We start from the raw sequence: 15,921 nt of genomic DNA, 5'->3' as shown, positions 1-15,921 counted from the left end.
TATGTATACCTTTTTGTGGACATGTTTTTATTTCTCTTGAGTAAATATCTAGGAGTGGAATTCCTGGGTCACAGGATAGTATGTGTACAACATTTTCAAAACGTCAAAGTGGATGAACCGTTTCACATGCCCAGTTAGTGATGTCTAATAGTTCCAGGGGTTCCACGTCTCACCAGCATTTGATGTCAGTGTGATGTCAGCCCTTCTAGTAGCTGTGAAGTAGCATCTCATTTGTTATTTTAATGTATTGCTATTAATGTTGATTATACTTTTAGTAACCATTCTTATATATCCTTTTGTAAGTTGTCTATTTAAGTCTTTTGCCCATTTCTTAAATTGAGGTGTTTGGAGGAGGTAAACACATAGTAACTGTTCATAAGGCAGCCTGGAACAAAGGCTTTGTGGCTTACAGAATGCTATTTTGTGTGTGGTGGTGGGGAAACCAGGAAAGCTACAAAGAAGATTGTGTCTAACTCTTGCAATGTTGTAGATGAGGACTCATCATCTCAGCCCTTTTATATTTGGAAAGTTTTTCTCACTTAAAAAAAAAAACAACAACCTAAGTCCTATTTGCATAAATGAAATTGTCAACTTGAGATGTCACATAAATTAACAGTTCAGAGTTTAGACTCTGGCATCAGCCCACCTGACATAACAGTATCTAGTACAGAGTAAGCACCACGTGTGATTATTGTATGTATTAATATACTTATACCTTTTTCTTAGCGTTTCAATACAGAAAGAAAAGACTGATGATAAATCTGAAACAGAAAAACTCTTAGAATACATTGAAGAAATAAGGTAATATCAACAGTAGTTTTAAGTTGGTCCTTGTTTTGTTGACATGCGATGAATACATCATTTTCACCCCTTTTCAGTTACTTTTCCCTATGCTTAAGTAGATGTGCTGTTCAAAATAATTTGTCTTAATGCAGTTGTGCCTCAGATCAAGTGGAAAAATACAAGCTAGACATTGCCCAATTGGAGGAAAATTTGAAAGAGAAGAATCAGGAAGTTTTAAACCTTAAGCAGTCGCTTGAGGAAAATGTCGTTACATTGTCTAAACAAGTAGAAGACCTGAATGCTCAGTGTCAGCTGCTTGAAAAAGAGAAAGGTACTCAAGTGTTTACAGTATTACTTTCTTCTGCTAAGTACCACATACATTATTTAAGAGAAGTGCTGTTATATTTAAAAACACTCACCTCACACCTGTCAGAATGGCCACCATCAACAAATGATGAAACAACAAGTGCTGGCGAGGGTGTGGAGAAAAGGGGACTCTAGTACACTGCTTGTGGGAATGCAGACTGGTGCAGCCACTATGGAAAACAATATGGTGTTTCCTCAAAAAATTAAAAATTGAACTGCCATTTGACCCAGTGATCCCACTTCTAGGAATATACCCTATGAAGCCTGAAACACCAATCAGGAAGAATATATGTACCCCCATGTTCGTAGCAGCACTATTTACAATAGCTAAGATCTGGAAACAGCCCAAATGTCCATCAGTAGACGAATGGATAAAAGAGCTGTGGTACATGTACACAATGGAGTACTATGCGGCTGTAAGAAAGAAAGATCTCTTATCCTTTGAGACGACATGGAGGGACCTGGAAAGTATTATCCTAAGCGAAACAAGCCAAGCAGAGAAAGACAAATACCACATGATCTCACTTATTTGTGGAATATAATGAACATAACAGTCTGCGGAATGGGGTAGTCCCAGAGAAGTGGAAGTGGGGTACAGACTGACAATCCCCAGAAGAGGGGGTGGTGTGGGAGAGATAAACCACAGAACTTATATGCATATATGTATGAACAATGGACATGGACAGCAAAGGTGGGGACAGGAGCGAGGGGGAGGGGGGAATGAGTGGGGGGGAAAAGGAGAAACATTTGTAACAAGAATATATTAATTAAATAAAAAAGAAAAAGAAAAAAATAAATAAATACAGATTGCCAAAAAAAATAAATAAAATAAAAACAACTTTTTAGAATTATTATATAAACAACAAAAAATCCTGTCCTACATATGAGAATTTTAGTTTTTTATAATGTTTGTTCTGTTTCTTTTAGTATATTGCTTGTCTTGATGTAAATATATACACTTGTATAGTATTTGAGTTCTCTATTTGGTGGCCACTTAAAATTGGTAGGTACATAGAAATAGGTTTGGGGGTTTATTATATAACATAGAATAATGGTATAAACTAAGAGAGTCTTTTTCCTCTGAAGTATTTGATCTCTGTTAACATGGTATGTATGTTATGAAGTATATGTGTATAATGAAATATAACTGGAATCTGGGTTATTGAAAGTTAATATTCATATGTGTTTACATTTCCCTTTTCTAGAAGACTGCATCAACAGGGACAGAGGACGGGATGAACATCTAAATTCTGAAATACAAAACTTAAAAGAGGAGTTACTTCTTGCAAAACAAGAACATGAAAAGCTACAACAGAAGGAGTTGCAAATGAATTCACTTCTGCAACAAGAGAAGGTAGTTTACTACAATGTAAATTAAACTAGTGCTTATTTTATGTCATACATTTCCCTATGGCCAGAGAACCTTTAAATTGTATATATCCTTTGATCCACCAATTCTATTTTTAGAATTTTATCCTGAGGAAATAATGGTAGTTATGCATCAGATTTAGCTGCAAAGATGTTCACCACAGAGATATTGATAATATGAAAAAATTGCAAGCAATAGATGAAGCAAAATAAGGAAATTGTTTAAAAACTTTTTCAGCACATTCTTGTGTTAGATTACTACATAGGCATTTATACTAATGTTATTAAAAAAGTGTCTAATTACAGGAGAAACAAAACTGACCATTTTTTTTCCTCAACCGGGGATATTTCTCCATTGCTTCTTAGATACAATAGAAGGGGGTAGGGGAGAGGGAGAGAGAGAGAGAGAGAGACACCAATGTGAGAGAAACACATCGATTGGTTGCCTCCCGCATGACTCCAACCAGGGCCAGTAATCAAACCTGTAACCCAGGCACATGCCCTTGATCAGGAATTGAACCTGAGACCCTTTGGATCATGGGCAGATGCTTTAGCTGCTGAGCCAAACTGGCCAGGGCAAAACTGACAATTTTTTAAAATCCAGATTACATAAAAGATATTTTACATGTCAGTGATTAAAAAGAGTCTATTAAGAAAAAGTGGGCATAGAATGGAAATAGATTAATTCTTAGAAATAGAAATTCAGATAGCCTATTACAGTTAATAGATATTCTACCTTAGTAGTAATGAAAGAAATGGAAATCCTCCCCCCATTTATACAGTTGGCGCACATTTAAACATTTGATTAAAAACTCGGTGAGAGTTAGGCAATATTATATAAATATGTTTTTGTTTGTTTTTTTTTTAATCCTCACCCGAGGACATTTTTCCATTTTTTGTTCAGATAGAGTGGGAGGGAGAGAGAGAGAAGAGAGAGTGAAACATTGATGTGAAAGGGACACATCGAGTGGCTGCCACCCGCACGACCGACCAGGGCCGGGGACAAACTGCAACCGAGGTACATGCCCTTAGCGGGAACCGAACCCGGGCCTCTCAGGACCGCAGGCCGACGCTCTAACCGCTGAGCCAAACCGGCCAGGGCTATAAATATGTATTGTTGGGGAACCTGCAGGAATTAAGTAGATCTGTATACACTGACTTGAAAATATCTCAGCAACCATTTTAATGTTTTTTAAAAGATCTTTACATGCACAGTGTATATCTTTTATATTTTAAAAAGTATTTAAATAATAGGAAAAGACCATCCATACCAGAGCAGTGGTCATCTCTGGAATGGGCAGAGTAAGACGGTGGGGAGTAGTCCAAGGCAATTTTCACTTTATTTATAATGTCAACATTTTTTGCAGTGGTGATTTGTATTTATCTTTTTTATTGGTAGGCACTCTATAACTTAAAAATATTCTCATGTAATATTAAAGTCATAGTCATTTTTATATAATATGACAAAAATACATGATAAAAGCCAGTTACAGAATGTGATTTTAGTTTTATAAGAAGTAGGTTTGGCCCTGACCGGTTTGGCTCAGCGTTTAATCACTTTTTTTTTTTTTTTTTTAATCCTCACCGAGGACACTTCTCCATTCCTTGTTCAGACAGAGTGGGAGGGAGAGAGAGAGAGAGAAACATCAACATGAAAGGGACACATCGAGTGGCTGCCACCCGCACGACCCATCCAGGGCCGGGGACAAACTGCAACCAAGGTACATGCCCCCAGCGGGAACCTAACCCGGTCTCTCCGGACCGCAGGCCAATGCTCTAACTGCTGAGCCAAATCGGCCAGGGCTGGCTCAGCGGTTAGAACGTCAGCCTGCAGACCAGAGAGTCTCGGGTTCAGTTCCCGCTAAGGGCACATACCTCAGTTGCGGTTTGTCCCCGTGGGTAGCAGCCAGTCAGTGTGTCTCTCTCACATCGATGTTTCTCTCTCTCTCCCTCCCTCTCTGAAGGTAAATGCAAAAATGTCCTCCGGTGAGGATAAAATGAAAAAAGAAGTAGGTTTGAATATGTGTGTTACATAGGAAAAAGAGTAAAATAATATTTATAACAATGTTGACAAGTTATAGGGTATAATCCTGTCAAAGTAAATATGTTGTCTTCATATCTTTTCTAATTCCCTTGAAGATCTTGAATTTGGAATTCTTCATTATCTGTACATTTTTCTGTCCTTAATAAGACCTCACAAATTATTAAATGAAAATGTTTAAACCTTTCATATTATTTTGGGTGTTTTATGTTGGATGTAGGAATTATCTTCCAGTCTTCAGCAGAAGCTATGTTCTCTTCAAGAGGAAATGATGAAAGAGAGGAATCTCTTGGAGGAAGAATTAAAGCAAGCTCTAGATGAGCTAGATAAATTACAGCAAAAAGAGGAACAAGCTGAAAAGCTGGTCAAACAACTGGAAGAAGAAACAGAAGCTAGAACTGAAGAACTGAAACTTGTAGAAGAAAAGCTGAAGGGGTTTGTATTGATAGGACCTCATACATATGACTTCAGATTTTACAAAGTATTTTTCTAGTAGATTCTCAGGACTCTCATATCAATCATATAAGTCGGGGAGGTTAGAATTATTTTATAGGTAAGGAAGACACAGAGAAAGTGCATGCATAGGATGTACATACAAGCAAGTATGATAGCCTAAGTCAGAAGCCACACCCTTTTTTATTTGAAGCCAGTGGTTTAAGAGTTTTAATTTAAAAATGACCAAAATTTTGGGTTCCTATAACTACTTTCATGTTTTCTAATAATAATTAGACATTAGCATTATGATAATAATGGATTTAGAAAAATACCCAAAAAACTAAGATGCCCACCCTTTTATTTTTTTTATAGTTTATTTTATTCAGTTTATTTATTTATTTTTATCCTTACCCCAGGACATTTTTCCATGTTTTGTTCAGATAGAATGGGAGAGACAGAGAGGGAGAGAGAGAAACATCAACGTGAAAGGGACACATCGAGTGGTTGCCACCCGCACAACCCAACCAGGGCTGGGGACGCAACCGAGGTACGCGCCCTTAGCGGGAACTGAACCTGGGTCTTTCTGGACCACAGGCTGACACTCTAACCATTGAGCCAAACCGGCCAGGGTGGATTCCCATCCTTTTATCAGACACTTTTCCACTTTTGTATATATGTACATTAGAATAACACTCAAAAGTCAAAAGGGAACCAGACCTGGGAAACATTAAAAAATAAGAATGTATCATTAGAAATAGAACAACTGAGATCTTATGATTGTTTTATTTTTTTATTTTTTTCCTTTTACTGATTTTTATTTATTTTTTTATCCTCACCCGAGTACTATTTTCCATATTTTGTTCGGATAGAGTGGGAGGGAGAGAGAGAGAGAGAAACATCGACGTGAAAGGGACACATCGAGTGGTTGCCACCCGCACAACCCAACCAGGGCCAGGGACAAACTGCAACCGAGGTACATGCCCTTAGCAGGAACCGAACCCGGGTCTCTCTGCTCCGCAAGCCGACATTCTAACCGCTGAGCCAAACTGGCCAGGGCCTTTTACTGATTTTTAGAGAGAAAGGAAGGTATAGGAAGAGAGAGATGGAAACATCAATGAGAGAGAACGTCGATTGGCTGCCTCCTGCGTGCCCCCCATTGGGGATCTGGCCCACAACCCCGGCATGTGTCCTGGCCGGGAACCGAACCTGCGACCTCTTGGTGCATAGGTCGACGCTCAACCACTGATTCACACCGGCTGGACTTATGCTTATTTTTTTTACTCTAGTTCCATATTGTTTTCGTTATGTTATATGTCCTCCACTGCATTTACTTAAATTAAAATGTGCAGGTTGATTATTGAGTTCAAATTGCAAATGAAATAATTATATTATTTGAATTCTTGGGGTTTCATCACTAAAAAAATTTTTAACATAGACTAGACATAAGCCTACGTGAAAATATATCTCAGAACTATGAGTATCTCTTGTTGGACACTTATGTTAATTCCTTTTCTGCGTTTTTTAATGATTAGTGATGTTTTAAAAAGGAAAGGTACACCAAGGTTTCATACTTCTGCAGGAGCCATACCAAAATATATTCAGGGATTGTTTATCCTGCAGCCAGTCTCAGGGAACAGGTGCTTTAAGAACCTGAGTAGCTGATGTCAGTTTCAGAAAGAAAGTTGAAACAGTCATTTATTCTGACTCCACGAATGGGGTCCAGTGGTCAGGAGTATTTAGTAAGTATTTAACTACTAGATCTGTTAACTAGCTAAGTGATTCTGAGCAGGACAATCTTAATCTCTGTAATTTTCTATTTCATTAGATATAAAGGTGTTTTATGAGATGATTTCTATGGTACCTACCAGCCTGGGAATTTTATGCTAAAAGAGATAAACTGAGAGAGTTGAAAGTGATTCTTCTAGGCGGCAGGAAAGAGAATATTTTTATTTAAAATAAACCCTTTAGTACTATTTGATTGCTTTTAGCTGCTGTGTGTATATTTTTTAAATTCCCTACTCATTACAGAATGAATCCAACCAGCTGTTATCTTGTCTCAGTGTCAGGCTGTGAGTGAATAAGGCTTCTTATTTACAGTTTTTAATTCCAGATGTTCTTTTTTAAAAATCTCATAAGCTCATATGCACATCCAAAAATTTATATCACCATTTTGTAATGTATATTATTTATTTAAATCTGAGATTTGTAGTACGTATTTATAAAGATGACTAAAGAGCCATTCTGTCTATGCAAAATGACCCACTAAATAAGTTGTTGAATCTTTGAATAACAATTTATTATGTGCATTATTGATATAATCAAAGTAAATCTACATAATCCTATAACTCTTTTCAAAAGAAGTTTTAAAATAAAATGTCTTTAACTGTACTTAGTATTTCTTTTTTTTTTTTCCCCTTATTGATTTGAGAGGGAGAGATAGAAACATCAATGAGCAAGAACATTGATTGGCTGCCTCCTACATATTCCCACTGAGGATCAGGCCGACAGCTTGGGCATGTGCCCTGACCTGGAATCAAACCGGTGACCTCTTGGTGCATCATGGGTTGACGCTCGATCACTGAGCCACACCGGCCGGGCTGTACTTAATATTTCTTAAATGTCTACATGCAGAGAATTAAATTTTATTCAGTCCAAATACTTTTTAACTAGGAATTCTTCACATCTTAGCTTTAGCTATTGCTGTTAACTAGGAATTCTTCACATCTTAGCTTTAGCTATTGCTGTGAGCCTTTTTATCCTATTTTCTTCCAAGAAAATGTTGAAAACAAAAGTAAAATAAACAGGAAAGATAAGATGAAGCCCTACACACTAAACATGCTGTTAGATGTAGTCCATACATTTAGGTCTAAGCTATTCAGTAGCTAATGTAAACAGGGAGAGGTGGGTTTCACCTTGGACACCACAGTGTCAGAGCTAAACACTAATCTCTTTCCTAGGGCAGTGATTTGTAGTCTGCAGTTTGTCTTCTAGTTGTTCCCTCTGTTTTCTTAGGAAAGAAGCTGAACTCGAGAAAAGTAATGCTGCTCACACTCAGGCCACCCTGCTTTTGCAGGAAAGGTGTGATCGTGCTGAGCAAAACCTTGGAGATGTGACTGCTCAGTTTGAAAGGTATTTTTATTGGGAGCCAGCACTCTCAAGCATGAGAGCAGGGAGGGGTGTTGAGGGAAAACTATGAACAACGAAATCAGTCACACAAATAAGAGTATCGGTGTCACTTAAAATTCCATAGTGACCGACCATGCAGTGGGCATTTGGTATTGCCTGGTAGCCTTAGTATACATAGTAATTTCTCTTTGATTTTAATGTGGTTAAATTTGTAGATTTTTTGTGAACACTTTTGCATCTCATTTAAGAACTTCTTTCTATCCCAAGAACATAAAGATAGTCCCGTTTTCTTCTAAAAGTTTGTTTCACTTTTCACTTAGAACTGATTTCTGTATTGTGTAGCGATCTAGGGATAATGAATCACCTGGTGTCCAGTCATTGACTAGTACCTTCTTTTCCAGTGGTCTGCTCCTTCATGTGACATATTATAATATTATACACACACCACACACACATACGCATATATGCATGCAGAGACATATCATGTATATGTATGTATCTAATTTTTCTATTACAGCAGATATACGATTTTTAGTGCTCTTCTCAATTCTGTAAAAGGGTTTCCCTTCTTCCTACTTTGAAAATGGTGCCTTAGGAGGTATTTAGCCATTCTGTGAGTTTATTCACCATCAGTATGCTAATATTATTAAAATTTATTTCTTCAAACTGCACATCTCCATTCATCTCTGTACCCATATATCCAGCTGCCTACTTGACATCTCCAAGTGGAAATCTCACTGTCATCTAACAGTAACCTGTCTAAAATAACTTTTAATCTTCTTTCTACCCCTAGTCTCTCATTCCCTCTTTTTTTTCTTCTTTTAATCCTCACCCGAGATCTTTTTTCCATTTTTTGTTCAGACAGAGCGGGAGGGAGAGAGAGGAAGAGAGAGAGGGAGAAACATCAACGTGAAAGGGACACATCTAGTGGCTGCCACCCACATGACCCAACCAGGGCCGGGGACAAACTGCAACCGAGGTACGTGCCCTCAGCGGGAACCGAACCCAGGTCTCTGGACCGCAGGCCGCTGCTCTAACCACTGAGCCAAACCGGCCAGGGCTCTCATTCTCTTTTATCTCGGTCGCTGACTAGCTTCTCATTCAATAAATCTTGGTGTCATCTTTGACCATTTTTTCTCCCTTCTCCTAACACCTAATCTATTTCTGGAATTTTAAAATTCTGCCTCCAAAAGAGATCTCACATGTTTCTCCTGCGAGCTCCAAGCCTTCTTTTCACTCACCAGGGCTAATCATTGTCTTTTAGTTAGTCTTCCACTGTGGCCCTGCGGCACCTTCCCCAGTCCGTTCTCCACGTGTCTCCGGAGTGATCCACGCACCCACTCAGAGACCGGTGACCCCTGTGCCCTGCGGTGATGATCAGTCCTCTCAAGCTTCTGCTCTTGCCTCTTATTTATTAGGTTCCAATCTCGTCTTTTTTTGTTTGTTTGTTTTGTTTTAAAATGTGGAACACTTCAGGAATTTGCCTATGATCCTGCTCAGGGGCCATGCTAATCTCTGTCATTCCAGTTTCAGTACACACACTGCTCAAGGGAGCGCTCCAGGCTCCCCTTTCCCGCACCGTGTTCCACCTGCCTCTGCACATCTTCCCCCTCTGAAACCCTGGGCCTAACTGCCTTGTCCGTCATGTCTCCGCTCAGCTCGTTCCTCGGGAAGGCCTCTTCTGAATCAGCAGCCACCTGCCTCTGCGCATCTCCCCCTCTGAAACCCTGGGCCCAACTGCCTTGTCCGCCGTGTCTCCCTCAGCTCGCTCCTCGGGAAGGCCTCTTCTGAATCAGCAGCCACCTGCCTCTGCGCATCTTCCCCCTCTGAAACCCTGGGCCCTAACTGCCTTGTCCGCCGTGTCTCCCTCAGCGCGTTCCTCGGGAAGGCCTCTTCTGAATCAGCAGCCACCTGCCTCTGCGCATCTCCCCCTCTGAAACCCTGGGCCCTAACTGCCTTGTCCGTCATGTCTCGGCTTGTCCGCCGTGTCTCCCTCAGCTCGCTCCTCGGGAAGGCCTCTTCTGAATCAGCAGCCGAAGTGCAGGGTCCCCAGCTTTGTCAGCTTAAGGAGCTCTGCAGTTTTTCTTCAGAGCACACGCCACAAATTTATATACTTATTTAAAAACTTTTTTTGTGAAAACCTGCAGGGACATTTTCCTATCTTTCCCACAAGACCATAAACTCAGAGTAAGTGCAGGGATTTTAGAAATTTTTATTTTAGAGTAATTTTCATGGTCAGTTGTTGGTTTTTTGTTTTTTTTTTAATCTCTGTATGCATACTTCTGCACGTCGTAGGTCCTTCATTTTTTTCTTTCAGTGAATGGTGATATAAGCTCATCAGCACTGACCTCAGAACACTGAATTCTTACTTGTATAAATGCATAAATAGATACTAAGGTTTAGTTTTAACAAAAATGTTATAAACTATAAATTCATCGGCTATGTATCTGTCACGTATACAGTAGTTAGGAAACTCCTCTAACTTATTTTTCTTGTTAATAAGCTATAAAGCATCAACAGCTAGTGAGATAGAAGACCTTAAGCTGGCAAACGCATCACTCAAGGAAGAAGTGGCCAAGGCCAAGAAAAGTGCAGACGACGTTCAGCACCAGCTACTGGCTACTGAGAGCGCAAATCAAGAATACGCAAGGTACGCAGGAGAACTAACACCCGCACCTGAGGCCCTCGAACCATTGGGACAACTTAACATTGTTGAAAGCCAGCTGCCAGATGCAGGGAATTGTAGTTCACTTCATGGCTTTGGGAGATTTCACGTGGCATACTAAGAATTTACTCAGTTAAAAAGAAGTCCTTAAATTAGATAGATAAATAAATAAAGGAAAATAAGCAATTAAAATGGCTGTAAATTGTTTGGTGGATTCTTCTCTCTCAAACCTAAGGATGCTTCTAGATCTGCAGACCACATCAGCACGTAAAGAAACAGAGATTAAAGAACTCACAGTTTCTTCTCGCCAAAAAATAACTGACTTGGAGAACCGGCTCAAGCAGCAAAGTGAAGACTTTAAGAAGCAGCTGGAAGAGGAGGAAGCAAGGTAATCCGGGTTGAGAACCCAAGTGCCACGCACCGCAGTCATTGTTTTGAAGGCACTATGTCTTTGATTTAATTTTCTCTTACAGAAAAGCTGGGAAAGAAAATACAGTGGAAGAATTAACGGAGGAAATGAATAAGTGGCGTCTCCTTTATGAAGAACTGTATAATAAAACAAAGCCTTTCCAGGTTGGTCCATTAGCACTACGCTTGCATTTGTTGGAGGGATTCACTTTGTTCCCTGTCAATCATGACTGTGACCTGGTTTTCCTGGAAGATCATGTTGCATTCAGTGTCAATTTAACTTCCTATAAAGAAGGTTTATAAATTTTGTTACATTGTTATGAATACTTTTTTTAAAAAAAGCCTTCATAGGCCAAAAAATACTTCTTAGTAAGAGACTTAGAGTTAATAGCTTACAAGGCTCTTTGATCATAAATCTGTGTAAATTTATGGTAATTATTTTGTTGTGATCTTTCTCAATGTATCTTTCACACACTGATCTTAAAAAAGAAAAAGATAAATGCTAATCTTGGCACTTAAATAGATCAGGGGTACTAGTTGTAATGTGATACAATTGATACCCAGTGAGTCTGGCTGACTAGACTTCTAGTTTCTTTTCCTGTTTTTATGATCTTTGAAATGAAAAACACAATATATATTTTTTTAATTTCATAGAGAATTTATGGAGAGCCCTGAGAATATGTTAACAAAATCTGTTTTTGTTCATTTTAAATTGTCTTTTATCTTTGTTTTGTATATAGTTGATATAGACAAGTAAGATTTAACAGCTTTAAGTTTTCACTTTATATAAAAAACTATTTTTCAGCTACAACTGGATGCATTTGAAGCAGAGAAACAGGCTTTGTTGAATGAACACGGTGCGGCTCAGGAACAGCTAAATAAACTGAGAGATTCATATGCCAGGTTACTGGGTCATCAGAATTTAAAGCAAAAAATCAAGCACGTTGTGAAATTGAAAGATGAAAATAGCCAACTCAAATCGGTTTGTAAAATAACACTTAGTCCTACTGAAATATTGGGGTGGGTATATATATATAACATTTAAGTAAAATGAGGGACTTTGGTATCAGAAACAAGTGATAGTTCATAGAGGAAAATCCATCTGAGAATTAAGGATTTATTTTAGAGTGTTGACCAGATGGGTATTAATGTTCTAACTACTGCATTAGTATGTTGACATTTACTGGAATGGTTGGAAAAATTCAGAAAGCTTTACACTTCCATTTCTGTTTATAAAGTAGCAAAATCCTTGATGTAAATAAATACTATAAAGACAAGCACTGTTCAAAACTAGGCACTTGAGTTTTTTAACAGCTTTATTGAAATATAATTCACACACCATTTAAATTGTACAACTCAGTGGTTTTTAGCATGTTTACAGATAGGTGCACCCATCACCACAGTCAATTTTAGAGCATTTTTATCACCTCAAAATGGAACCCCTAACCCTCTAGCTATTATCTCCCTATCTTCTCATCCACCCCTCCCACCACTCATCTACTCTCTGCCTCTGTACATTTCCCTAGTCTGGACATATCTTATTTTTGCAATCAAATAATATGTGCTCTTTTGTAACATGCATTGGTGATTCATTCTTAATATTTTATTTTGTGGCTGTGTCACATTTTATTTGTTCACTTGATACTTGATAAACAGTTGGGTTGTTTTCATCTTTGGGCTGTTATGAATAACTGCTATAAACTTCATGTATAAGTTTTTGTGTGGACATGTTTTTGCTCCTGGGTTATATCTAGGAATAAAAGTGCTGAGTCATACGGTAACTGTAAATCATTTGAGGAACTGTTGGATTGTTTTCTGAAGCAGCTATATCATTCTACATTCCAACAGCATTGTATGAGGTTCTAATTTCTTTACATCCTCACAAATACTTACTATTATCTCACTTCTTTTAAAAATTAATGGACAGAGAGAGAGGAAGGGAGAGAAACACTGATTTTGTTATTTTGTTTATTTATGTAGTCATTGGTTGATTATTGTATGTGCCCCAACTAGACATTGAACCCCCAGCCTTGGCGTATCGAGATGGTTTTCCTCCATGAACTATCTAAACAACTGAGCTATCTGGCCAGGGCATTATCTCACTTTTTTATTCTAGCCATTCCAGTGGATGTGAAGTGATGCATAGTTGTGATTTTCACTTGCATTTCTTTGGTGCAACAGGTAGCTGAGGGCAAGATGAGAAATGTTGATGTCCTGCTTTTCCTGTGCAAAGCCTCTGACGGGCCGGGGGGAGGGAGCCCTGGGTTCCAGGCTGCAGCGGGCTGGTGTGGAGTTTTCACCTGCCCAAGCTGGGAGTGGGGAGAGAGGGAACAGGCTTGTCAAATACTACAGACCCTCGCCTTACCACATTTTTGTGGATTTACTTGAATAGATGTTTCTTCACTGGCTGTTTTATCTTAGGGCCACTTTCCGAGGCTGAAAATGGTTGCCTTTCTCCGTGTTCAGCTTTGCTAGGGAGCAGGTACTGGTGCCCTCGTGCCTCATGCTGGGGGTTGATCTTGGCATTTAAGTCAGAGATGAACTTTGATCGGAAACATGCCCTTGTACCTGTAGGGTCAAGAAGATTTAAATGACTTGTTATCGCCTTTGTCACAATCGTTTCAGGTCATTTTGTAAGTTCATGGTCTTTTTAATTTTTTTAATTGATTTTTAGAAAGGGAGAAAAGGAGAAAGGAGAGAGAGAAACATGGATGTGAGAGCAGAACATCGGCCAGCTGCCTTCTGCACACCCCCTACCGGGTTAGAGCCTGAGCACAGAACCAGCAGCCATTGGGTGCCCATGATGCCCCAACATCTGAGCCACGCTGGGGTTTGTCAGTAACAAGGATCACATGTTTCGCCACCGTGGTCTTGAGTAATTGTTCATTGTCTGTATTTTTCTCACGCAGGAGGTGTCAAAACTTCGCTCTCAACTTGCTAAAATAAAGCAGAGTGAGAGGAAGCTTCAGGACGAGTTGAATAACGTTCTGGGTGTCAAACGCTTTGATCCTTCAAAGGCTTTTATTCATGAAAGTAAAGAAAACTTTGCTCTCAAAACCCCATTAAAAGAAGGTAAGAAGTGAATGTGGAGACGCGCCACCTTCCCTTGGATTTGCTTTTAGAGCATTTAGCATGTTACTGAAAACTTGTTGACAGCTTCTGATAGAAAAGACATTCTTTCTGAGATTTTTGTATAGACTGTCTTTTCTTTCCTCCTTCCATGCTTTCTATTTTCCATATCTCCAGATCCCCTCTGTCCTTCAGGCCTGTTGAAACTCCATCTTTCCTGAAGCCTTGTCTGACGTTTTTGCTCCCACCCGCTCCCCACCAGAACTCCTCTGACATCCCCTTAGCATTCTAACCTACGGGTCTCATTTGTCCTTTTAGAGAAGTAGGTGTTCTCTCTTTTTTGACTGTAAATCTTTGTATCTTTGACAGTAAATCAAAATTGGTCGAAACAGTGAATGAAGACATATAAGTAAATTATAGTACAGAATGCAAGCATTGCTTAATCTGCCTTACAGAAGATAATAGTAGATGCCTGCTTTTAGCTTATACTGACTGATGACTTGGTTTTCATAGAATGCTAACGCCTCCTTTTAATAATCCCTCCAGGCAACACAAACTGCTGTTGAGCTCCTGTGGAGTTTCTAGAATCATACAAGTAAACAGCTGAGAAGCCAGTTGAAGATGATTTTATTCTTGTTGTTGTTGTTGCTGTTATCATTATGTTTATAATGAATGCTTTTTTTTTTAATCCTCATCCGAGGATATTTTTTTTTTTCCATTTAGCTTCAGATAGACATCAATGTGAGAGAGACGCATCAACTGGTTGCCTCCCGCACCACCCGAACCAGGGCCGGGGACCGAACCATTACCAAGGCACGTGCCCTCGACCGAAATCGAACCCGTTACTCTTTGGTCCAAGGACTGACATTCTAACCGCTGAGCCAAACCGGCCAGTGCTGTAGTGAATACTTTTACATGTATTTAATGTTAACTTTCTATTTTTAAGTGTCTGAAAGCAAGTTCAACATTTTTACATGTATGTCTTCTGACATTTTATTTTCTATTGTCAGGACCTCCTCCCTCGTGTTCATTTGTAGCACTTCCTTCTAAACCTTCTACTTGGCTTTCCAGCTTTACAACTCGTCCCGTCTATCAACATTCCTTCAAAAATCGCTCTTATATTATCATTCCCCTGTTCTGAAACCTTAGATGGTTTCGGTTCTAATCCTCAGGTTCTTTAGTTTGATCCTGGACAGCTTTCTAATCTGAACCTCTTAAACTAAGACAAAACTCCTTGGCTTATTCTTGCCTCTCTACTTTGATTCTCCTAAAGTTCACTTTGTTTCACCCATCATCTATTTATCCAATTTTAATAAGAAGTAATGTTTAATTTCATAGTCCTCTCTTTATCTCTTATCAGAGTCACTGAGCTGGGCAATAATTTATAGATTCCTAGACCCTATCCCAGTCCTACTAAATTAAACCTGGGTTTTGGCCTGAAAATTTGACATAAACTCTGCAGTTAATTCTTAGATACTTCAAAACGCTGAGAAACACTGCTCTTAACGAACTCTCTTTGTCTTGAGACTGCGTTTATTACAGCAGGGGACAGTGAAACCAGGAAGGGCTGGGACAGAAGAAGCAACAGGAGAGCCCAGGCAGGGCTGCTTGGCTCACCGGGAAGTCAGAGAAAGGGGCCTTGGGGACGGGGGTTAGCCCG

At 39.3% G+C, this 15,921-nt stretch overlaps 1 protein-coding gene and 1 pseudogene across 1 annotated transcript in view; one reads left to right on the top strand and one right to left on the bottom strand.

Annotated features, from left to right (window-relative positions):
* HMMR (hyaluronan mediated motility receptor) overlaps positions 1-14,919 on the top strand; it is a 30,243-nt gene extending 15,324 nt beyond the window's left edge. The window contains exons 8-18 of the mRNA XM_036241269.1: positions 727-801; positions 936-1,114; positions 2,355-2,503; positions 4,779-4,993; positions 8,006-8,122; positions 10,623-10,769; positions 11,020-11,172; positions 11,258-11,357; positions 11,998-12,174; positions 14,102-14,264; positions 14,808-14,919. Coding sequence (XP_036097162.1) covers positions 727-801; positions 936-1,114; positions 2,355-2,503; positions 4,779-4,993; positions 8,006-8,122; positions 10,623-10,769; positions 11,020-11,172; positions 11,258-11,357; positions 11,998-12,174; positions 14,102-14,264; positions 14,808-14,827 — 1,495 coding nt within the window. The 3' untranslated portion in view covers positions 14,828-14,919. The remainder of the gene's footprint in view (positions 1-726; positions 802-935; positions 1,115-2,354; positions 2,504-4,778; positions 4,994-8,005; positions 8,123-10,622; positions 10,770-11,019; positions 11,173-11,257; positions 11,358-11,997; positions 12,175-14,101; positions 14,265-14,807) is intronic.
* Positions 9,576-9,676, bottom strand: LOC118616639 (annotated as a pseudogene).
* Positions 14,920-15,921: the final 1,002 nt, after the last annotated feature.

The sequence above is a fragment of the Molossus molossus genome, unplaced genomic scaffold (genome assembly GCF_014108415.1).
Source record: "Molossus molossus isolate mMolMol1 unplaced genomic scaffold, mMolMol1.p scaffold_m16_p_4, whole genome shotgun sequence".
Classification (NCBI taxonomy): Eukaryota; Metazoa; Chordata; class Mammalia; order Chiroptera; family Molossidae; genus Molossus; species Molossus molossus.
This window is presented reverse-complemented; position numbering and strand designations above follow the sequence as displayed.